The following is a 25,104-nucleotide window of genomic DNA, read 5'->3' as shown; positions in this document are numbered from 1 at the left end:
ATTGTACCTGCAGGCACCTAACTCATGGGCTAGTGTGAAACAGCCTGGAGGTTGAGGGCCCAGCTGGGAGTGTGGCCGGCCCCTGGGTCTCTCTGCTCTCTCACAGAGGGTTTCAAGGACTCGCTGACACCCAGTGGCCAACACAGACCACAAGAGAGCCAGGGAGCAACATCCATGCACCTGCAGGTTCTGGCAACCCCAAAGTGCCATGCCAGGATGGGCCTCCCCACTGCACCAAGGGGATGTCTGTCCTGTCCTGGGCAGGGAATGATAACAGGATCTGACATTGATTTAGATTTTGCAAACATTTCATTTGAGCCTCACAACAATCCTGTGAAGTAGGCGCTCCAGGTATTTTTCATCTTACTTACAAAGAAGGAAACTGTGCCTCGATGAGTTTGAATGACTTGCCTATAGTCACATTGCTACATGTTGGAGGTAGGATTTGAATTCAGTTCTTGACTCTGAGTCCAGTATGCTAACCACTACGCCCCCAGTAGATCTGCTTCCTCTGAGGGAGCTGACTCAGGGTCACTCACCTCTAAGGTCAAAGTCAGGTTTGTGTCCTGGGGGAACTTGCAGCTGAGAAAGTCAAAGCTGGATGGGCCCTTAGAGGGCCATTTTACAGATGAGGAAAGGGAGTGCTAGAAAGGGGGAGCAATGTGCGCAAGGTCACCGCGAGTCAGGGGCAGGGCAGGGAATAGATCCCAGATCTCCTGACTCCCAATACAAGAGAAAAGATGTTTTCCACTGTGTGGTACTGCCTCCTACTCACTGGGTTAAGGGCGGGAGTGGAAGGAAGAAGGGAGAAAAAAAATGGTTCCCTCATCCCAAGACACCACTGAGATGTCCAGTCAAATGTCAGATCCTCAAGGGGCAGGGAGGGGATGTTTTTACTGCACCTGCTTCCCTGGGACACGGCTCAGTGACTTATATGTTGTAGATGTTCAGTAAATGCTTGATGGATTTTGACTCTTTTTCCATAGGATAAGAGGTAGGTAACGGTGGCCATCAGGAAAATATGGCTGCCACCCTTCCTGAGGGCAGGGAGAGAGAAGACGGGAGGGCCCAAAACAATGAGCAAACTACAAAAGCATCAGGATAGTGTTGACCATCCACGCTTTATTGGGACATTAACAGCATTGTGATGAGTTTAACAAACTGGTGAGGCCTCAGACAAAAGACAGGTTAGCTAGAGTGGTCCAGAGCAAATAGGGATCCTGGTCCAGATCAGACGCGTCATTTCAGTGAGAAGTCCGGACTCCCCAGAGCAGTCACTGACCCCATCTTCTTGTCACCATGTGGCACAACAGTCCACCGCAGCCACTCTCAGGGTCTCATCATCATGGCACCCTCCCCAGTCTCCAACCCCTGGTGAGGAGGGAGGGAAGGGAGAGGCTTCCCACTTGCAGAAACTGTATTCACGGTGCCATGATTGGACAATCATCTGTGCCAGGACTCCTGGCAACACCTGAAAAGAACCTGTCTTTGCCCCGGGTGAAGAAAATTTCTTTAGATATTGATCCTACAGCCTTCCCAACCAGACCTCTTCCTACCAGTCCTGGGGCAAAGCCAATCTAATCCTTCACTTTAAGGGAAAGAAAGATGGAACTGGAGGGAAGTGGAGGGGCTGCTCTTGCTCTCTCCCCATCCTCCTCAGGCCTCTCCAGGCTGCCGGGAGTCTTTTCCCCTTGGCCACTGGCCCCTAGGCTGTCAAATCCTTCAGTGGCCAGTTTTAAATGAATGTGATTTTGAGACAGCAAAACCCCTCCCCCCTCACCCCCTGCAGCTCATCCCTGAGCTGACAAGTCCTAACAGGCCTCATTTGCCAGAGACAAAAATAACTATTTTCAAAATTCACAGCAGAGCCATCGCCTACACATGCGGCACCGACTGGAACCTAGAGGGAGAAACACAGAACAGGCTGTGCAGAATGAAAACGCAGTGTGCATTAGAGGCTTTTAACCCCCACACCCCTCGTGCCTGCCCCTCAGTGTGCGCATACACGTGTGCACACACACATGTATATGCTTGCGTACATGCACACTTTCTCCCACTTCCGCTCCCAGTATCCCTTCCCCCACCCAAGCCCAGAACACACACTGGACAGCTGTACATGTAGGTGTGTGTCAGTGACTACACATGCACATTGACCTAACCTGTATGTATACATGCTTATATGTGTTCATAATCATTCGCTTAGTCTGAGCCTGGTACAGAGTAGGTGCTTAATAAATGCTTAATGCTTTGCATGTTTGCACATGCCAAAGAGTTGCTGACAATCACTCGCTACCATTGCCGCCACCCGCACCCCAATTGCCAGAGGCTAGATGGATGGAGAAAGCTCCCAGATCTTAGAACCATAGATTCTTAAAGACGGTGAGGACATCATAGGCCACCAAATCCCACTTCCCTCCCCGTGCGTGAGACCTTCTATAGCAGGCCCAATGGGTATTCACCCACCTAGCCATGACCATCTTCCCTAGACTCTCTCTACTCCTCCACACCCTCTCTTGGTACCGGCCTTGCTCCCATCAGCTAAAGCTGGGGGAATACCTTTATTTGGGTGGGACAAGGAGTCGAGCATGGAAGAGAAACTCCATTCCTCCCTCCAAGTGTAGCCTAGGGTGGTGCAGGGGTATAAATGGCCATAAGACCTGGTCCTGAAGTCACATTCCTACCCCTCCCTCTCTGCGGCTGAGCTCCAGGGGGACTATTATGGAATTGAACAAATCGAGACGTATCACCACCGAGCAGGTTGTGTCTGTCACCCCAGCCCTAAGTCTAAGGGATATTCCCATTCCTAGACTATCCCCAGTTCACTTTCAGGGCATACCCTCCCCCTACCCCAACTCAGTTGAGCTAGCTCCCATTTTTCTCCAAGAGAAAACAGGTACTTAGGTAACCAGCAGTCTCTTCTCTAAGGGTTTCCTAGTCATGAATGGGCGCCAGCCGGAAGGAGCCCTGGAGGAAGAGCTGGAATTAGAGACCCCCACCCTCAGCCTATACCCAATCAGATGCGGTTGGACATCAGCCTGGTGTTGAGCTTACGGAAGAAAGAGCGAAGTTTACAAATTTTGCACTTCTTTCTGCCCCTGTGAGAACCCCGGCCCCTCTCTTCCCCAGCCTCTTCCTCTTCCTCTTCCTCTTCCTCCTCCTCTTCACTAACCCATGGGCCCCAGGCACCCCCATTGAAGTCAGGGTGGGCCCGAGGATTCTCAGCTGGGTAACGCACAGGGATGGCTGTCCGGTTGTAATATGCCAGCCGAGCCAACAAGGAACGGACCACGTCGGGCCTTTGGGCTGCCAGGTCCTCACGTTCATAGGGGTCAGCACTGATGTTAAAGAGCCACACAGACTGGCGGGTGCCATCTGCCAGCCGCTCCAGGTTCCACCAGCTGCCAGGGAAGTTGGCAAGAGTCTGGGGGGGGATCCAGTCACTGTAGCCAGGGTCCCCTGTCAGCAACTTCCATTCACCAACCCGAATAGAAGCTTGCACAGCAGTATTCCAAATGCCAAAGCCACCCTCGAGGGAGCCATGCTTGGCATGGTTGTAGAGAGGATCAATGTTGTGCAGGATCTCCATGCGAGGTGAAGCCTGGCCCTCGCTAATGGCCGGCCATACATTATAGCCATCCAACCCCTCTGCCTCAGACACGCTGCCCCCTGCCAGTGTCACCAGTGTAGGGTACCAGTCTGTGATATGTACCAGTGCCCGGCTTGTCCTCCTCTTCCTCTTGAGCAGGGGGCTGTGAACAAAGCCGATGCCACGCACGCCACCCTCCCAGTAGGTGCCCTTGCGGCCCCTCAGGGGCCAGTTGCTTCCTCCAGAGAAGGTCTGGCCGCCATTATCAGTGGAGAAGATAATGATGCTATTGTCATAGTAGCCGTAACGCTTCAGGGCCCACGTGATATTACGCACAGCCTCATCCATACAGGTCACCATGGCAGCATATTTGCGCCTAGCCACGTTGCCCATGGTACGGTAGCGGTACAGGTACTCACGGGGAGACTGCAGCGGTGTGTGCACAGCCTGAAAGGCTACATAGAGGAAGAGGGGCTGGCGGGGACTGTGGCTGGCCAAGATCTGGCTGGCACGCTGGGCATACAGCAGGGTAGAGTACTGGCCACTCTGCTCCCATGCTACACTCTCACCTTCATGAAGGTCATAACCACACACGCCAGGCCCGTCGCAGTTGTCATACGTGTAGTAGTCCACGTTGCCCGTCAGTGAACCCAGGAAGGTATCAAAGCCACGTCGTGTGGGCAGGCACGCCTTCTTATAGAAACCTAAATGCCATTTGCCCACCATATGAGTGGAGTAACCCACTTCCTGCAGCTTTTGTGGCAGAGTCACCCGGTCCAGGGGCAGGCAGCTGGGCTGACGAGGACGTATGATTGAGTGCTGGAGTCCTGTATGGATCTGGTACCTGTTTGGCAGAATGAAATTAGGAGGGGGACAAAAGTACAACATGAAGACATTAGCACAAATCTGACTTCCCCTTTGCTCACCTCAGACCTAAAGATGGAATGAATGAATAAATGAATGAATGAGCATTTATTAAGTATTTATAAAAGCTTAATGTGCAGTTAGGAGGCAATCCATAGCTCAGTGGATAGAGCACTGAGTCTGGAGTCGGGAAGACCTGAGTTCAAATCCAGCCTCAGACACTTCCTAGCTGTGTAGCCCTGGGCAAATCACTTAACCTCTGATTGTCTGACAAAATAGATCCACTGGAGAAAGAAACAGCAAACCACTACATATCTTTGTCAAGAATACCCCAGATGGAGTCAGAAAGGGTCAGACATTTCTGAAATGACTAAATAACAAATGTGTAGTTGATAGAGTGCCAGACCTGGAGTCAGGAATACCTGGGTTCAAATCTGGTCTCAGACACTTACTACCTACATGACCCTGGCAAAGTCACTTATCTTCTGTCTGCCTCTGTTTTCTCATACGTAAAATAGGGATAATGACAGCCCCTGCATCCAAGGGTTGTTGTGAGGACAAGATGAGAAAATATTTGTAAAGCACTTTGTAAACTTTAAAATGCTCTACAAACAAATAACTACCATCATCATCATTATCATCATCATTAAGCACTTACTACATGCTTAATTTAGCTGGGAACACAAATGGAAAAGCAAGATACTCTGTTTTTAAGAAGCTACATTCCAGAAATGTTCCTCCCTAAGTAAAAAAGAAGAAAAGTCTGGAACAGTGAAAAGACTCCTAAACTCGAAGTCAGGAAAGCTGGGATCTAATCCTAGCTATGACACTAACTAGCTGAAAGCTTTTTCCTCACTTTGGTCCTGAGTTTCCCCATCTGTAAAATGAGGGGGTTTAACTAGATAAATTCCCCATTAGTAAACTGGTGGGGGTGGGGGAGGAAGGGCGGTGGACAGCTAGGTGGCACAGTGGATACAGTGCCTGAAGGACCTGGGTTCAAATCTAACCTCAGACACTTACTAGCCATGTGACACTGGGCAAGTCACTTAACCCTGTTTGCCTCAGTTTCCTCATCTGTAAAATGGCCTGCAGTAGGAAATGGCAAACTACTCCAATGTCTTTGCTGAGAAAGCCCCAAATGGGGTCACAAAGAGTCATATGTGACATATAGTCATACATGACTGAAAAACAAAACTAAGGGGATTTTTGACTAGATAAATTCCCCATTAATAAACTGAGGGGGGGTTGACTAAGTGTTCTTCCAGTTCTGACGCTCTGTTTTCTTGAGACCTTTTTAGTTCTGACATTTCATGTTAATCCTCTCAAGCTCTGATTTTCCATGTTGTAAAGCTTCCTTCCAACTGATATTCTAGATTCTGTGTCCTAAGGCCCATCCTGGCTTCAGCTTTTTATGTTCTAAAGTCCTTTCCAGTTTTAATATTCTATGTTAGCTTTGGCACTGTCTGTTTTAAAGTCTTCCCAAGTCTGAAGGTGGGAAGAATGAGTTGGAGGAGAAGGTGCTGCTCTGTTGGCCCTTTGCTCTGTGGGAGAGAGGAGAAGTATCCTGATCCCTCAGACCATCTCTACACAGGGGCCTCATTGCCTGGAAATGGGCCTTGGCAAACGATGGAGATGTTACCCATCCTAGTGAGCTCCAACTTAGGCTAAGTTCTCTTAAGCATTCAACAAACACCTACTGAGCTACTACTGTCTCACCTTCTTCTTTGCAAAGGCGGGAGATAATGGGTGTAGAATATTGTATATATTATTAAACACAGTTGATAAGTGGATTGGTTTTTCCCAGATTTCTTTTTTTCTCTTCTTTTTTATTCTTTGTTATAAAAGATGACTTACTGTAGAGGGCAAGGGTGAGGAATACATTTGGAAATGAAAGTGTTATTAAAAATAAATATCAATATCGTTTTAAAAAATACTGACTATATGCAAGACCTTATGTTAAGTGCTATGATAGATACAAGGATAATAAGTCAGTGTCCCTTCTACCCTCTGGAGTCAAGTAGAAAAGATAAGATGTAATAGGTATAATACTTAACGCATCAATTATCTACAATTCTATCAGTGGGGATTGATCACCTACAGCCAACCTGGTAATAAGCCTCTCTGAACCTGGCCAGACTGGGTCTCAGAGGATAAATAGCATCTATTACTAGGCCCCTACTGAAAGACTTTCCAGCACAGCAAGACCTGCCATAACTTGTCATCCAGTAAGATAGTCTTAGAAAGACTAGAGTCACCTGTACACCACAATGAGGCTTTGAAGGAGGATTTGATTCTAATGCAAAGTAGGATAAGAATGCATGAGATGCTGAAACAAAATATGTTGAGAGACCCCAGGAAGGGGAAATCACTACTTGCTTAAATGGCAGAGGAGAGGGAGAGTGGGGAAAGGATGAGGGAAGGCTTCATAGAAGATGTGATACATTAGTAGAATGCTGAAAGTCAGGTAGAAATAAAGAAGGATAAGCTCAGTGATTTTAGAAAAACATGGAAAGACTTGCATGAAATAATGAAGAGTGAAATGAGCAGAACAGAAAAAATATTGTATGTAGTAACAGCAATATTATTTTAAGAACGACTGAGCAAATAAGTTTTTACTACTATAAATACTCAAATTAACTATAAAGGACATATGAAGAAAGATACTATCTGCATTCAGAGAAAGAAATGATAAATAGAAATATACATATAGAATAATTTTACACATACATGTCTAATGGTAGCCAACTCTAGGGAGGGGTGGGAGAGGGAAAAAAGAAAAAAATTAATTTACACGATAATTTTGTTGTAGATTTGAAAGGAATAGCAAGCTGTACACAGTAGATTTGCAGTTTCATGTGCAATCATCTTTTTTATTGTACTATGTTTTGGAAATGCTTGTTTTATTCCACAAATTGAAAATACAATAAATTTGAAAAAAAGAGTACTATATCTCCTTCCAGATTTCTCAAATAAATTTATATTTTTAGGCTAAAAAAATAGAAAGTCAGGTAGGATTAAGACAGGTAGAGATAGGGGGAGAAGAGCAGAGAGAGAAAGACAGATGTGAGCAGTATCATGAGTAAAGACTTAGAGAAGAAAGGATGTGGGAGGCCAGGGCACTGAATACGTAGGGAGGAGGATATAAAGCTGGACATGTAGAGCTCCTATAGCCAGAGAGAGGAGTTTGGACTTTATCCTGGTGGCAGTGTGGCCCTGAGGGTATCTCAGTAAGGAGCTGACATGGTGAGCAAACTGTGCTTTAGAGATAACTGTGGCAAATACACACACACACACAAACACACATTCAGTCCCTGTGGGCCAGCTCTTTCTTCTGTATTACACACCATGAAGGAGCCGTGATTTTGTGAGTGCAGGGAACTCTTATTTATGGAGTGCCTTCCACATGGTGCAATGGAAAAAGCCTCACCTCTGGAATCAAAGGACCTGGGTTTAGATCTGTTTCTGCCACTTACTCCCTGTATGACCTTGGTCAAGTCACATTCTCTCTACCTTCCTGGAACCTCAGTTTCCTGATCTGTAAAATTAGGAGGTTGGAGTAGATGACCCATTCCAGGTCCCTTCCAGCTCTAAAACTATTATCTTAATGATTTAGTAAAGACGTTGTGTAAGGTCCATCAAGCTTAAAAGACTTGCGCCAGATCCCACACCCAGAAAGTACCAGAATCACCATGGGAACCAAGGTCTTACAAAATCACTCCCAGCCCTCTATCCTGTACCATACTTACTGCCTCTATTACAGTATTGCTTTGTTTTAGAATTTTTTTGGTCAAGACTTTCCTAATTTCATCCATTTGGGGAATTCCCAATGTAGAAACCTCCTTAACTGTTGAAAATTGGCAATTCACCTGTCGTTTACAGTCTTAGTGGGTCGTCTGGAGATGTTAAGAGAACAAATGGTCACAGTCAGTATGTGTCAGGATTTGGAACTGAGTTCTTTCTAACTCCAAAGTCAGCCCTCTATCAACTATGCCCTTCAATTATGCATTGTTATGTTATGTTATGTTATGTTATGCTGTGTTGTTTTGTGTTTTGTTATGTTGTGTTATGGTATGTTGTGTTATGTTATGTTGTGTTGTTGTTAGGATATGATGTGTTGTGTTATGGTATGTTGTATTATGTTGTGTTAAGTTATGTTGTGTTGTATTATGTTTTGTTATGTTGTGTTATGGTATGGTATGTTAGGTTGTGTTTTGTTGTGTTATGTTTGGTTGTGTTATGTTATGTTTTGTTATATTGTGTTATGGTATATTGTGTTGTTTTGTGTTATGTTAGGCTATGTTGTGTTATGTTGTGTCATATTATGTGAATCGACAAGCATGTATTAAATGTCTACTAGATGCCATGTATTGTGCTAAACTCTGGGGATACAAGTGCAAAGAATGTGATGATCCTTATTCACAGTAAGTTTACATTTTAATGGAGAAGAAAAGTACATATATAAAGCAAATTCATGCAAATATTTACAAAATAGTTAAAATACGATAGGTTATGTTTTGTTAGGTTATGTTGCATGCACCTGTTTCACTAAAGTTCTACTCTGATGCTTCCTCAAGGAATAGAAGTGAACATGGGCTATCAAAGGCTCTATAAACAGAACACATCCTTGTCCGAGTCCTGCTGGAAAAGTTATACATACATGCCTGGTGATGGACTGCTGCTGGCTGTGCCTGTCCTGGAACCGGTCTAGATAAGAGTGGAGAGACTCATCACCAGAGAATCAGGAATTGTTTAGCCATAGCAAATCTGCTAAGGCACAGAGGGGGTTTAATCTGCAGCAGAGGAGGAAATACTCCCATAGATGAAATCCTGTCTCTTTCAAAGCCTTGGGTGTGCCTGGATCTGCATGTCTGAGTGTGAAATGCAGTCAAGTTCAACCCCAGGGGCCTGAGGGAGAAGAAATAAAATGGGGGGGAAGACAAGAAACAAAGAAGTGGTAGAGGAGGAGGTGGTAAAGAAAGAGGAGGAGGAAGAAGAGGAGGAAAAGGAGGAGACTGAAGAGGATCCTGAGAGCAGGGAGGATAACAAAGGGAACCAGAGCAGCTGGGGATAAGATGAAGCAGTTCCCGAGAAGCAGAGAACAGAAAACAGGGGTTGATTTGAGTTGTATTCCAGCTGAGGAAGCCTCGGTGAGGTCTGGAGGTGGGGTAGGGAGGAATAAATGAAAGCACCCTTCATCAACCTCCCTGATTCCATTCCCTCCCCTAAGCTGCCCCCCATTCTGCTCAGCACCCCTCTCCAAACACTGCTGTCCTTAGCCATCTATCCCACTGCCTGACTTTTCCTCTTCTTCTATCACCCCTGAACTCCCAAAAGATCACCGCTCTCCCCAATCATCAGACAGTATTCCACCCCATCTCACCCCCCCCCAGCCAGCTAATCTCCTAAATCCAGATCTACTTATTTCTCAGAGTCTTTTCTTCTCACCTTCAGATTCCCTTCTGTCTTCTATTCTTAATTTTCTTTGCATCATCAACACTTAGCACAGCGCCTGGTATACAGAAGGTACTTAATAAACACTTGTTAACTGACTGACTTCCTGTGCCTTGGATCTCCTTCCACTTCTCCACCTCTTGACAGCATGGGGCTGGAAAGGGCTCAATCCCCTTGGCTACCCACTTTCCCCCTCCATTATTTTCATATAATTTAAAAAGAAATTACACCACTTAGGAAGGAAGGAAGGAAGGAAGGAAGGAAGGAAGGAAGGAAGGAAGGAAGGAAGGAAGGAAAGGAGGAAGGAAGGAAGGAAAGGAGGGAGGGAGGAAGGGAGGAAGAGGGAAAGAGACACAAATGAATGTTGGGAAGAATATAATGGAGCTTTTCAAAAAATTGTATCCTGTTTCCCCCAAAATAGCTCTTTTCCCTTAATGGGTTATTAATTCTTGAATCAGGTCATTTAATATCTGATTAGAGGACCAAAACTGAAGAGCATTGATCTGTTTCATCTTTGTCATGGTCCCAGGACTCTTAATCTTGTCCTATTCAACACTATTCACTCATTCAACAAGTATTCAGTTAGAGTCTAGTATGTACCAGATACTGTGCTAGATAAAAAGCAATCCCAAAACTAGTCCCTGCTCTCATTGAGCCAATATTCTGTTGGGAAGAGGGGGGAATGGCATGAGTACAAGCAAGTAAACCCAAAATGTGTCCAGTAAGTTCATAGAGGGGTCAGAGAATTGAGAAGGTGGTACTTGAGCTGAAAATGAAAGAAGCAAGGAATTCTAAGAAGCAGCAGTGAGGAGAAAATATATTCCAGACTGTGCAAAAATCTGGAGATGGGAGATGGAATGTTGGGCACAGGAAGTGGCAAGAAAGTCAGTTTGACTGGAACATAGTATTGTGAAGGACAGTTATATAAAATAAGTCTGGAAACATAGGCTAGAGTCAGATTGTGAAGGGGTTTAAGTGCTAGGATAAGGAGTTTGTATTTTATTCGGAAAGAAATAGGAAGCCACTGAAGCTCCTTTTATCAATGGCTTAGACAGAAATGACATGCTTATCAAATCTGCAGTTGCACCAATTCTTGGAATAATGGCCAACATGGTGGAGGGAAGAACCAAGCTCCAAAAGAAGACCTACACACACTAAAACAATGAAACAAATCTATTAAGATGAAATGTAAGCTCCTTGAGAACAGTTGATGGTCTCATTTTGTCTTTAAATGCACAGTGCCTAGCCCAGCACTTTCTACATAGTAGGTTCTTAATAAATGTTTATTGAGTTTAATCTAACTGAATAAATGTAAAGTCCTGCACTTAGGTTCAAAAATTCAACTGCACAGGTGGACTAGATGGACTAGTCCTAACTAAAGAGCCACTCACAGAAGAAAGACTTGGGAATATTGGTTGACCACAAGTTCAATATGAGTCAACAGCATAAAATGGTTGCCAAAAAAAGCTAATGTGATCATAGACAGCATGAATGGAAGCACAGTGTCAAGGTCAAAGGAAGCGATAGTCCTACTCTCTTCTGTCCTAGCCAGACTCCATCTGAAGAATTTTGTCTGGTTCTGGATGCCACATTTCAGGAAGAATATTGACAAACTGGAACAAGTTCAGAGGAGGATAACCAGGATGGTGAGGCAATTGGAATCCATGCCATATATGAGCAATGGTTGAAGACTCAATCAGGGATTTTTAGTCTGGAGAGAAGAAGGCTTAAAGGGCCTTCTTCAAATATTTTTTATATGAATGAAGGATTAACTTTGTTCTAACTCCAGAAGACAGCACTAAGGACAGTGGGTGGAAGTGACCAGGAGGATTTCTGCTTCCCATTATCAATCAAACAAGCAAGAAAGAGCTATAGGAGAATAGAATCGGAAGCCTTTGGAAGCACTGTGTTCCCAGTCACTGGAAGCATTCTAGCAGAACCCTGATGATCATAAATCCAGAATGTGGCAGATAGTACTCTTGTACTGCTCTGGGTGGTTGGGGTCTTAGATGACCTTCAAGATCTTCTCCAGCTCTGAGATTCTATGACTTTATTTCGTCTTTTTGACTCTGCCACTAATAGCTGTGTGAACTCGGGTAAGTCTCTCAAATGAGGGGAGCTGACTGACCTGAGAGGTCCTTTCCGACTCTAACAATCTCTGTTCTAAGATGCCTTCCCTCTCTGAAACTCCATATTCTAAGGGCCCTTCCAGCTCTACCATTCAGTGGTATAGAGGAAAGAATGAGAGAAATAGAGTTAGGAAGACCTCACTACCTCTGATACTTACTAGCTATGTGACCACCAGCAAGTCACTTAACATCTCTGAAGCTCACACTATTTCACTTCTGTAAAATGAGGAAACCTATAGAACTTACCTCAGATGATTGTTGTGAGACTTAAATGAGATAACACCATAAAACACTTTGCAAACTTGAATCTATATAATTCTACACTCATTCACACTGATGAGTGGGTGAATTAATATATGCCTCCTCCTAGGGATATTTGTGCTTTAAAAGAAGAGCCTGGAGGTGACTAGGGAATGCTCCACTAAATATAGAAAGGCCAGCCATGGTAAAGTAAATACTTGGTGAGAAGGGTCTTCTAGGCCTTTAGCCCCCTAGGCCCATTGTAATCAGTGCTGAAAGTACGACTACTTACCTGCCAGTGAGTAGTTGGCTTCGAGAAGGGGTACAGATGGGCTGGATGTAATAGTTCTCTAGCTTTACACCCTCGGCGGCCAGTCGGTCCAAGGTCGGGGTCTGGATGTCTGAGCCATGGTAGCCTACATCATGGTAGCCTTGGTCATCAGTGAGGATGAAGATAATGTGGGGCGGAGGTGGGGATGCAGACTGAGAGGGCGACGGGGCAGGCTTGTCCCCAGAGGCCCGAGGCCCATCAGCTTGGTGGCCCGGCTTGACCCAGTCCCACGAAAGGTAGCCGAAGCTGAGGAGGCTGACCAGCGAGAAGCCGGTGATCGCTGACACCGCCATGCTGCTCCCCGGCCAGCGGCGGCTCAGCTTTTGAAACGGGGCCAAGGTCACGGCCGCCAGGAGCTCAAGTCTGCAGGACAACTGCGTCCTCCAGGCGCTCGTTCGCTCTTATGAGAAGGGAAAGTGACTGCTAAAGTACTTTCTTTGCCTTTTCTCCACGAGGCTAAGTCTGCAGAAAAGGGGGAGAAACTACCAGAGTCCTGTGCCCAGAAGGGGCTGAGCTGGCTGCGCCCCCAGTCTAAGGAGCCGAGCTGGAGAGACTAAATTTAGGCCCCTCCCGCTTAAAGCGTAGGGTCCTGGTCCAGCTGTGTAGCTAAGGGGTCCTCCTTCACAGCTGGAGGCTACCCCGAGATTTACTGGGCTCCCTGAACAACTCTTGCGGAGCTTTGAGTACTGGCTCAGCTAGGGGGTCCCGCCGCGTTTCTTCCTTCCCTCTCTCTTCCCCTCCCTCCTTCCTTTTCTCCCCCTTTTTCAGCCAGGAGAGCCCCGGACCCGCCTTTGCTGCCTCCCCAAAGATCTCTTTCTCATTCTCTGGTGCCCGCCCTCCTCCCCAATCCCCCTCCTTTCTCTCTCTCTCCGTATCCCTTTTCTCTAGTTCTCGCCTCCCCGTCCGGCCCTGGCACGCCTCTCGGCAGCTTCAACTTCAGCCTGGGTTCAGTCAGTCTTTCTTCGAGATCGTGGTCGCTGCCAAGTCCAGTTCTCTGCAAGCCCCCGAGCGAAGTGGGCTGGGACCCCAACGAGAGGAGAGGAAGGCTGAATGGGACGGGGCGGGGCGGGACAGCGGGGCGGAGCTGGGGGCACCCCGCGGGAGAGAGGGAGGGAAATCTCAAAGTTTTGACTTCAGCCGGGGCTCCCAGGTGGAGGGAAAGCGCGCACAGCTGTGGCTCCTCCTCAGATACCTCGCGGGAAATTGGCCGCCTGAGGGGTGCAGTGCCAGCCCCAGTCATGAGATAGGGGATCAGTTCCCAAACCCGGAGCTCTGAAACAAGAGTGCTATCTTGAGCGCTCCTAGAACTATCTGGAACACAGAACGCCGGAACAGAAATGGACCTTAAAAGAACATAGGACGTCAGCGCTGGAACGGATCATAGAGCATAGAATGTCAGAGCTGGAAGGAACTTTAGAAAATGAGCATAGACTGTTATAGACGAAAAGGACAGATACTAGCTGCTGGTTCAAATCCTCCAATGTACAGGTAGGGAAACTGAGGACCACAGAGGTAAAGCGACTCATCCTAGGAAACACCACTAGTTCGTAGCAGAGCAAGAATGCTCAGGTCTGATTCCTAGTCCGGTACTCATTTTTTTTTTCTAGAGAAGAGAAAGATCTTTAATCAAGTACCCTCAACCAGCTATGGTTAGGGTAAGAATTCTCAATCAAACAAGTTACGGTGGAGATCACAAAAGATAAAATGGATCTTTTCAATCCATAAAATTAAAAAGTTTTTTAATGAACAAAATCAAAATATCTATTGGAGAAAAAAAAAACTTTGCATCAAATATCTATGATAAGGGTCAAGACTAAAAGCCATTGTCAATGAGTAAGTAAATGATCAAAGGATATGAATGACAGGTCTAAAAAGAAAATCTGAAGACTATTAGCAATCATATTAAAGACTGCTCCAAATCACTAATCATAGGAGAGCTGCACATCAAAACTTCTGAGGCTTCATCTCACACCCAGCAAAAAGTCAAAGATGAAAGATAGTCATGGTGTTGAAGGGAATGGTGAAAGAAAAGCATGCTAATACACTGTTGGTGGATCTGTCTAGCCATTCTACAAAACAATTTATAACTACATATTTTTTTAAAGTTACTATTTTTTTTTGACCCAGAGATCCCACTATGAGACATATGCCCCCAAGGAGGTGAAAGACAAAAACTGTAGCCAAGAAATGAAAATAAAGTAGGTGGTGTAGTGATCAGGGAATGACTAACCAAACTGTGGTACACTCATGTGATGAAATATGACTACATTATGAAAAACAATGAACACGATGAATACAGAAAATCACAGGAAGATATGAATGAGTGCAGAATGAAGCTGACTACAACAATGCAAATTTAAAGAACAAAAAGAGAAAGTGAAATTGAACCCAATGGAAAGAGCAAGTTTGACCTTGAAGAAAATACACATGTTACTTTCATCTACACTTTGGGTGTGAAATGTTGCATATATTGCCAGATAGCTGATGCTTTGGGTAGTTGTACTTAGTAGCTTTTTCCCTCTTTGTTAATCTTTGTTACAAGAGATGGCCTTCTGGTTAGGAGAGAAGGGAAGGATATATTCATAAGTGTAGCAAAAATAAAATTTACCAATAAAAATTAAAAGCATCATAATAATAACACATCTATTTCGTTTACAACAGCCCTATGAGATCGGTAGTACAAATATCATTGTTGTCATTTTATGGAACAGAAAACTGAAACTTATGAAGGTGATGTAGTTTGCCCACCATGGACACAGTCAAATAATATTCACTAGAAACTAAACCTAGAGCTACTGACTCCAAGTCTGGAGTTGCCTAGTGATAAATCTTGTATTTAATTAGGCTAATATTCAACCTACGACATAGGGTTTTTTATTGGACTTTGGACAGCTAGGTGGCACAGTGGATAGAGACTCATCTTCCTGAGTTCAAATCCAGCTTCAGACACTTCCTAGCTGTGTCACTGTCCTAGGCAAGTCACTTCACCCCATTTACCTCAGTTTCCTTATCTGTAAAATGAGATGGAGAAGGAAATGACACTCCAGTATCTTTACCAAGAAAACCACAAATGGGGTTACAAGGAGTTGGACACAAATGAAAATGACTGGAACAACAACAAATCAAAGCGCTTTTCCAGCTTTTGGAGCTTGCAGTCTACTGGCACAGCCTTTGAGAACCTAGGGTCACCTCTAAAATGTATTGGTGCTTTAGAAAAGCACTTGAGGGAGAATGTGGGAAGAGAAGACAGGTTTGCTTTCTTTTTAAAAAAAAATAAACATCTCTGGCAACTAGGTGGTGCAGTGAATAGAGCACCGGCCCTGGAGTCAGGAGGACCTGAGTTCAAATTTGACCTCAGACACTCAGCACAAAAACTAGCTGTGTGACCTTGGGCAAGTCACTTAACCCCAATTGCCCTCCCAAAAAAAAGATAAACATCTCTATGAGAATGGAAAATGCACATATTGAGAGTATCCTTAATGAAAACACAAAAGGGAAATAGGCAGGCTTTAATTGGTGACCTTCTACATCAGGCTACATCTGGAGATAGATAGAGCTTACTGAAGAGTGAAGAGTCTCCTGGACTCCGTCAGAGGAGCAGGAGTAGGGAAAGAATTTGTAGAGGCTTGGTAGGGAGGGAAGAGGGGAGGGAGAAGCATTGGCATGCAAGAAAGAGCAAAGATCACAGAAGGAAGATGCTATCTGCATCCAGAGAAAGAACTGGTAAATAGAAATTATGTATAGAATTATTTTACATACATGGCAGAGTGGAAGGGGGAAAAAGAGAACTGCTCTCAAGTGACAGAGAACCATGACCTTATGAGATTTGAAAGGTGAGAACTGAAAACCACCAGAGGTCTGGGAGTTGGGGTCCATGTGGAGATTCTCCAGAAGCCGGATGGTAAGGAATAAAATCCCAAGTGACCTGCTCAGCCTTGTCTAGTAAGTAGCAGAAATGAGCACTCATTCATCCATCAGCTGGCTATGTTTGGAAGTGAACTTATTAGGGCAAATGCTATATAGAAATTACTTTCAGTTTGCTATCATGCTCCCCAGAGAACAAAATGGTATTGGAGGGGAAATCTTTGTATTTATATTTTTGTTCTATCTCTTCTATAAATAGAGGCAGCTATGTGACTTAGTGAATAGACCTGGAGATAGGAAGATCTGAATTCAAATCTGACCTCTGACCCTTAACTACTGATATGACCCTGAGTAAGTCATTTAACCTCTGTCTGCCCATTTCTCCATCTGTAAAACTGGGATAATAATAGCACCTACCTCACCGGATTGTTGTGAGAATCAAATGAAACAATTGTAAAGTACTTTACAAACCAAAAAGTACTATATAAACACTAGTTGTTATTATTACATATCACTTTGTAAAAGCTAACTAATGCTAAATGGTTCAATGGGACTGGGGCACTAAATGACTGGTGAGTCACAGTAGGAAGAGAACGAACAAGAATGAGCGCTCAAGCCAATGGCATTGGAGAAAGCCACTTCCCTCCCCCCGGAGGTACCTCCAGAACCCTAAGGGGAAATGTGGCCAAACTCAGTCTAAGAGACCATCATCAATATCCCAGGATTCCTTGACTTCAGTTCTTGCTCCTGTTCCCTGGACATCCCCTATCTGGTAGAGGAAACAGGATCGTTATAGGCACAGAGGAAGGAAAGTTTAGGAAGTATTCTGGGGACAGTGACTGGCCCAGTTTAGTTTGTCTACAAAGTAGACAGAAGTAGCATGAGACAAGGCTGAAAACAGAGGGCAATATCACAAAATAGAAACAATATGGAACCACTAAAGTTTTGAGTGGGGGCATGATACCACCATTTCTATGCATAGGAAAGATCAGCTTGGCAGCCTTGTGACTCTAAGTTTGGACCCGTGAGAGAGTGGCTCATCTTACATGGCATAATGAAATCAAGACTAGGATTGAAATCAAAGGATATGGGTTCAATTCACAGCTCAGTTATTTGCCACCTATGTAACCCTGGGTAAGGCATTGGTTCAGTTTGGGTCTCAGTTTCCTTAAGTATAATATAAGGGAGTAGGGATGAATGATCTCTGTTATTCCTTCCAACCCCCTATACATTTGGCATGTATGATACAGGGGGAAGTCCAAGGCTAGGGTTAGAGGGTCAATGAAGATTTGGTGATTCACTCAAGGAATTATAAAGAGATGCTGCTCACCCCATCTTTTCCATAAGTTGAACTTTCTTAGCCTGGTGTCCCAGTCTTCACCAGCACCCTGATTGTAAGTTTATCTTATCTCTCCACTCCATGAGGCCCTTGGGCATGACTTGTGCCTGAATGAATATATTATGAGGATAGTCATATCTGTGTCCTCCTTCTGGTACATTTTAGGCCCATTCTCCTTGGTCCCTTCCAGTTAGGTGGCTCAGTAGGTAGAATGTTGGGTCTGGTGTCAGAAAGACCTGGGTTCAAATCTGGTCTCAGACCCTTACTAACTAGGTAACCCTGGGTAAGTCACTTAACTCTACCTGCCTCAGTTTCTTTAACTATAAAATGAGGATAATGACAGATCCACTTTTCAGATTTGTTGTAAGGATCAAATGAGATAATATTTATAAAACTCTAGCACTCTGGCTCAATAAATACTTGTTCCCCTCCTCCCTTTTCTACTCTAAATTCTATGATCTTGTGATTCTTTAACACGGACAAAGCACACAATTAGGCCCTTAGTAATTGATGATGTTTTAGAAGATGATATACAAAATGCATTCATTTTCTTCTCCCCACTTGATAAAGGGGGATCTCAAGCCTCTATTTAGCACTTTTAAGAGATACAAATATGAGCAAAAAGAAAGTCAGACTCTGACCTCAAGGGGTTTATATTCTGTTGGGGATAAGGCAACATAAAAAAGGAGTTGAGCTGGTGAGGGAGAGGTACCTTCACAAAGACGTAACAGTATAGTTTGGAGAATAAGAAACACAGCTAGTACAGGAATGAAGCATGGTCAGCTTGAGGCTGTCCCCCAAAACAGAAGTTCCCAGAAGGAACCATGGGAGAAGAGAACCAGCAGAGGGAACATTCCAGAGAAGGATGGCCCCAGGTTCTTCAGGGGCTCTCAAAGTCACTCAAGGGAATTCCGTCCTAGAGGACTTAAGAGTTCTTATCCCTTCATCTGAAGAGCCCTTGCTATCCATCTGGCAGGTACCTTCAGGCCATCTCCTCTCAGTCCAAATTCCCCCTGAGCCACTTAGGCTTGGAAATTAGTGTACTGGCAGGTGACATGAACCAGTGAGAAGGAGACTATCCAGTAGCTATGAGAGGGGGCCACCCCAGAGCCTCAAAGACCAATCCTAATCATCTGGAAGCCCCTTGTGTTGAACCCTCCAGAGTTCCCCAGTGCCATGAGGGAGGTGCTATTCGAGGCAGATTATTCAAAGCAGAATTCCCGGCCATACAATGGGAGCTCTGTACAGAGCACTGCGTGCCCAAATCTGTTTGCCCAGTCTGCCTGTGGCCTCACCTCTCCCTGTGTTCCCCACAGCCTCCACCCACCCTGACCCCAACTCTACCCCTGAGCCCAGCTCAAAGAGGATGCATATGAAAGACCTTTTAAAATAATCATTGAAAAAACTTTCAGAAGTTCCTTACCTTTTCCCCTGGCCTCAGGAGGACAGGACACAGGAATCCAACTCCCATTCCTGTTCAGCCAGGGCTGTGCTGCCTTTCTGATGCCATAAGACATTCCATTCCCTCTGTGGATGGGGGAGGATTTTCTCGCAGATACATAGATACACAGGAAGATACATGCACATATATACGCAAGCACACAGTACACATACAAAATGCTCACATATACACACACATGCACAATACCCACATAGTGCATACAGTAGAATGTAAGCTCACTCTCTCTGAAGTCACTAACAGTCTCTTAATCGTCAAGTCTAAGGGCCTTTTCTCAATCTTCACTCATCCTTCTTGACCTCTGCGGCTTTTGCTTGATCACCCTCTTCTCCTTGATACTTTTTTCCCCCTCTGGGTTTTCATGACACTTACTCTCTCCTGGCTCCCTTCCTTCCTATCTGGCTGTTCCTTCTTAGTCTCCTTTGTTGAATCTTCCTGGAGCCAGCTCACTCCCACTAACCATGACTGTCCCATAGAGCTCTCTCCTGGGCCCTCTTCCTTCTCCCTCTATTTTATTTTACTTGGTGATATCTATGGATTCAGTTACCATCTCTATGCAAATGTGTCTCATATATACTTATCCAGCCCTTACCTCTCTGTTGACCTCTGGTCTGGTATCTCCAGCTGCCTGTTGGTTAGCTCAAACTAAATGTCCTATAGACGTTTTCAACTCAGTACGTCCAAAACTGAACTCATTAACTTTACCTCCCAAACCCTCCCTTCTTCGTGATTTCCCTATTTCTGTCAAGAGGACTGCTATCCTCCCATGACTCAGGTATCATCCTCAACTCCCCACAATCTGTTACCAAATCCTGTTGGTTATATCTTTGTAGAATCTCTCATATGTCCCCCCTTCTCTTCTCTGATGCTGCCATCAACCTGGTGCCAGCCCTTATCACATCATGCCTAGAATAATGTATTAACCTGCTGCTTGGTCTCCCTGCCGCAACAAAGTCTGTCCTCCACTAAACTGTCAAAGTGACCTTCCTATAGCATAGATCTGTTCATGTCATTCTGCTATCAATAAACTTCAAGAGCTCCCTATTACCTCCAGCATCAAATATAAAAATCTTCTGTTTGGGCTTATAGAGCTTTCAAAAAGCCCTGACCCTATCTTTTTAGACTTCTTACATCTTGCTCACCTCCATTTACTCTGATCCCGAAACACTGGCCTCCTTGCTATTCCTTACACGTAACCTACATATCCTGACCCTGAGCATTTTCAGAGTCTGTCCCTCTCGTGTCTGGAATTCCCCCTATCCCCATCTTTACCTCTTGCCTTCCTTGGCTTCCTTCAAGTTTCAGCTGAAATCTACCCAGTTCCTCCTTTCCTGATCCCCCTTAATGCTGGTGACTTTCCCATGTTGATTTTTCTGGTTTGATCTGAATGATATAGTTTGTTTATACGTAATTGTTGGCATGTTGTCTCTCCCATTAGACTATAAGGTCCTTGAAAGTAGGGACTATCTTTTGCCTGCCTTTCTATCTCCAGTGCTAAGCACAATGGTTGGCACATATCGGGTACTCAATAAATGCTTATTGATTAACTATTGACTGACTGGACATAGATGAAAGCTCATCAAGTCTGGCTGTCCAATTGATATCAACCAAAAATTATGGGGGAAGTCCCTGGTAGAAATCCATGAGCAATACTACAAGGGAATGCCCCCAGCCCCTCAGGGTTACCCCTAGAATGCTGAGGGGAGATGTAGCCAGCCACTCCCTGGGGACCTAACTGGTCACTGGGAATGGGGAGTTGGGATAGAAGCTTCTTGAGCTTTTGATAAATGCTTAAGTAGGGCTTTAAGGTGTACAATGCTCTTTCCTGATAACTCCACTGTGAAGTTAGTAGCACACACACTATTATCTCCATTTTATTGATGAGAAGAGCAAGGCTCAGGTGGGCTGAACGACTTGACCTAGGTCAGACAGCTTGTAGGACTCTCCCTTAGATACACATATTCACGTGCACATTCACTTGTACACATATATACATACATATATTCCACATGCATCTGTATTCACTCATACACACACATAAACAATACACACATACATTTCTACTTATCCATGTGTAAAATGCAAATGTACATATTGGAACATTTAGTGAAAGAGGTCCAGGAATCTTAAGAGATGCAATTGGAAAGAATAGAGCTGCAGATTGGACAAATGGAGGCCCATAGTTTTAGGATCCCCAATCTCTTGTAGTTCAGGGTAGTTCTGGGGACATGGCCAGACCTTTACTATCATCCTCGGACAACTCAACATTTCCTCTTAGGCCTACAGCCTGGGTAGGCCCACCCTCTCCATTTCCTATGTTCATCTTTTTAGCATACATCTATCACAACACATTCTCACGCCCTTCGTCTTAAGAACAACCAAGGCCCAAGGATCTCTAAAGCTGCATGCTTGATCCAGTTCAGCAGGGAACAGTACACAGAGTAGACAGTCATTTCCACTTTGCTCAGATGAAGAGGTAAGGCTTCCTCAGACCAGGAGCCCAGACTACTCTTAGTCAGGAGTCTCTTTGCCTATGACCCTGGAAAGTGAGTCTGTTCTCTGAATCCAATAAGCTTCTCTTTTTCAAGGTGTAAGCTAAGCTTCCCTTGCCTAGATATTCACAAATCTGTTTCTCTGTTGGTTTTTAGTTCCTAAAATACAACAATAATAACAACATGCCACTTCTTTCACCAAATATCTTCCTGCCTCCAGTTGGAATGTCTAGTTTCTTTTTGAGCCATTATTTTCCCAGTTTAAAGGCATTTGATGTTGGAGAAGATGTGGGAAAATTGGAACACTAATACATTGTTAGTGGAATTATGAATTGATCCAACCATTCTGAAAAGAAATTTGGAACTATGCCCAAAGGGCTATAAAATTGTGCATACCCTTTGATCCAGCAATACCACTTCTAGATCTGTATCCCAAAGAGATCATAAAAATGGGGAAAAGACCCACTTGTACAAAAATATTTGTAGCAGCTCTCTTTGTGGGAGCAAAGAATTGGAAATTGAGGGGATGCCCATCGATTGAGGAATAGCTGAACCAGTTGTGGCCTATGAATGTAATGGTATACTATTGCTCCATAAGAAACAACAAGCAGGTAGGTTTCAGAAAAACCTGGAATGAGTGCATGAACTGATGCTGAGTGAAGTGAACAGAACCAGGGAAACACTGTACACGGTAACAGCAGCATTGTGAGATGGCCAACTTTGATAGACTTAGCTTTTCTCAGCAATGTAATGATCTAAGACAATTCCAAAAGAGTCATGATGGAAAATGTTAGCCACATCCAGAGAAAGAACCATGGAATCTGAATGTAGATCAAAGCATACTTATTTTTCCCTTTTTAAAATTTTTTTGTTTTTTTTCCTTTCTTGTGTTTTTTTCCTTTGGTTTTAATTCTTCTTTACAACATGACTAATGTAGAAGTGTGTTTAATATGATTGTATGTGTATGGTCTATATCAGATTGTAGGCCTTCTTGGGGAGGGGGGAGGGGAAGGCGGGGATGAAAACTTAAAACTCAAAATCTTATAAAAGTGAATATTGAAAACTAAAATTAATTAAATAAATAAAAATAGAGGCATTTGAACCCTCACAGAGGACCAAGAATTGTCTTCTTGTTCACCTTCAAATAACTAGCCACTTGATATGAAGAAATCAGAACAACTTCATCAAGGACTTCCTCAGTAATCTCTGTTTATATTTATTCCTATTATTTTTTTATGATGTTAGCTTCACCTCACCAGTTCAGTCTATTATGGCCTTTTTGTATCCCAGATCTGTTATTAAATGTTCCAGCTGTCCATCCCAGCAACGTCTTCCACAAATCTGAGAAGGCAATCTTCATTCAAAGCACTGATAAAAGGATGGAAGAAAATAGGACCATGGGGTGGCTAGGTGGCAGTGAATAGAGCACCGGCCCTGAAGTCAGGAGGACCTGAGTTCAAATCCAGCCTCAGACACTTGACACACATACTAGCCGTGTGACTTTGGGCAAGTCACTTAACCCCAATTGCCCTCCAAAAAAAAAAAAAAAGAAAGAAAACAGGACCAAGCACAGAGCTGTGGCCCCAGAATGGCTACAAGTTGCTGAATAAAAAAGATATCCTCCATGATCTCAGACAATGCTGACATCTCATTATTGTTCTCTCAGATACCTCCTTGGGCCAATCTTGGTGTAGTCACAATTCCAGGGAAGTCCTATGGAGGCTTCTAGAAACTATCCAAGTAGTATTTCTTTCAGTCCAATTTTCCGTCACTTTTGGAAGTCAAGCCTAGGCAACCAAGACAAATTGCTAAGTGCTAGAAGGGCATCATGGGAAAAATAGGAAAGGGACAAAAGTAAAGACATTGATTCTGGTTGTTATCATTTCTTAGAAAAAAAATTATCGGGGAGGCCAGGTAGCACAGCGAGTAAGAGCACTGGCTCCAGTGTTGAGAAGACCTGGAGATTGAATCCCAGGCTCAGACACTTAGCACCCACCCAGAAACACCTGGCTGTGTAACCTTGAGCAAGTTACTTAACCCCAATTGCTTAGGGGCGGCCAGGTGACTCAGCGAGTAAGAGCACTGGCTCCAGTGTCGGGATGACCTGGGGATCAAATCTGGGCTCAGATACTCAGCACCACACCCAGAAATAACTGGACGTGTAACCTTGAGCAAGTTACTTAACCCTGATTGCTTTAAAAAAAATTATCTAATTTAACACAAGTGACACAACAAGAAGGCCAAAACATTTCAGATGCCATAGTAGTCAACAAACGTTTGATCTCTTTTCAAATCAACAAATGAGACAACCAACGTCAACACCCATTTTACCTATTTAGAACATAAACTCATTTGCAAAACACTAAGGAAATGGATGATTGTATCACTTTATAAAACAGTAAAAATAGTTGGTGGAAAAATAAGCCTACACAAAAAGCTCAGCAGGAGACCCAACTAGACAATATCACAGTGAGAACATATTTAGATGAAGCTGGAAGGAGACAGCAGGTTTGAAATAGAAAAAAATTTGTTGGCATTTCTACATTAATCTATGGTCATCATTTATGACGGTGGATTTATCACTTTTTAAATGTCTAATACAATATGCTATATAAGGGAAAGTTCACTCCAGAAAATAAGGCAGGAAGAGTAACTGCACCTGAAAAAATACAAGGAAAATCTGTGCCCAAAATGACTCAATTTCAAATACAATAATAATAGCCAATAATAATAATGCTAATAACAATTGATGTATAGCACATTGAAGTTTGCAAAGAACTTCACATGATTATTTTATTTAAAGGCAGAGATTGATTTTCAAGCTATCTGAAGGAGGAGACTTCCAAAAAAATAGAAAAGATCAAGAGTTTCTTCAATGAAAATATGGGATGGGAACAGGCTTCCCACTGATGATTGCCACAGCAGTATATATCTTCACAGTTATAGGAATTGATTGAAAGGTATAAAGAATATGAGATTATGTTACATTTATTGCTTTTTTATCAAAATATTTAATTCTGGAAAATATTAAATTCTGGAAAACAATTTGGAATTATTCAAAGAAAGTAACCAAAATATCCCAGATATCCCATTGCTTGGCATATACTCCCAAGGAGATCAATAACAAAAAGAAAGACCCTCCACATACCAAAATATTTAAAGCAACACTTTTTTGTGGAAAAGAAATTGAAACAAAGAAGATGCTCATCAACTAGAGAATGGTTACAAGTTTTGATACATAAATCTAATGGAATATCACTGAGCTATAACAAAAAATGATAAAATGTGGAGAAAAATACAGGAAGACATATGAACTGATGCTAAATGAAGAAAGCAGACCCAGGAAAAC

At 43.8% G+C, this 25,104-nt stretch overlaps 1 protein-coding gene across 1 annotated transcript; it reads right to left on the bottom strand.

Annotated features, from left to right (window-relative positions):
- Positions 1-1,102: 1,102 nt before the first annotated feature.
- ARSI (arylsulfatase family member I) lies at positions 1,103-13,670 on the bottom strand. Its single transcript, XM_069102624.1, has 2 exons — positions 12,563-13,670; positions 1,103-4,430 (listed from the first exon to the last, which is right to left on the bottom strand). The coding sequence occupies exons 1-2, from the start codon at positions 12,892-12,894 to the stop codon at positions 3,014-3,016; spliced, it is 1,749 nt and encodes a 582-aa protein (XP_068958725.1). The 5' UTR covers positions 12,895-13,670; the 3' UTR covers positions 1,103-3,013.
- Between the last annotated feature and the right edge of the window lie 11,434 nt (positions 13,671-25,104).

This window comes from Petaurus breviceps, unplaced genomic scaffold, assembly GCF_028583685.1.
Source record: "Petaurus breviceps papuanus isolate PSGF00001 unplaced genomic scaffold, PetGlider_PUasm1.0 551, whole genome shotgun sequence".
NCBI classification, from domain to species: domain Eukaryota; kingdom Metazoa; phylum Chordata; class Mammalia; order Diprotodontia; family Petauridae; genus Petaurus; species Petaurus breviceps.
This window is presented reverse-complemented; position numbering and strand designations above follow the sequence as displayed.

Bases quoted from the DNA above. Each gene is read 5' to 3' on its own strand.
- ARSI (XM_069102624.1), bottom strand. From the start codon at position 12,894: ATGGCGGTGTCAGCGATCACCGGCTTCTCGCTGGTCAGCCTCCTCAGC. The intron at 4,431-12,562 runs GTAAGTAGTCGT...TCTGCCAAACAG, and splicing joins AGCCAACTACTCACTGGCAG to GTACCAGATCCATACAGGAC.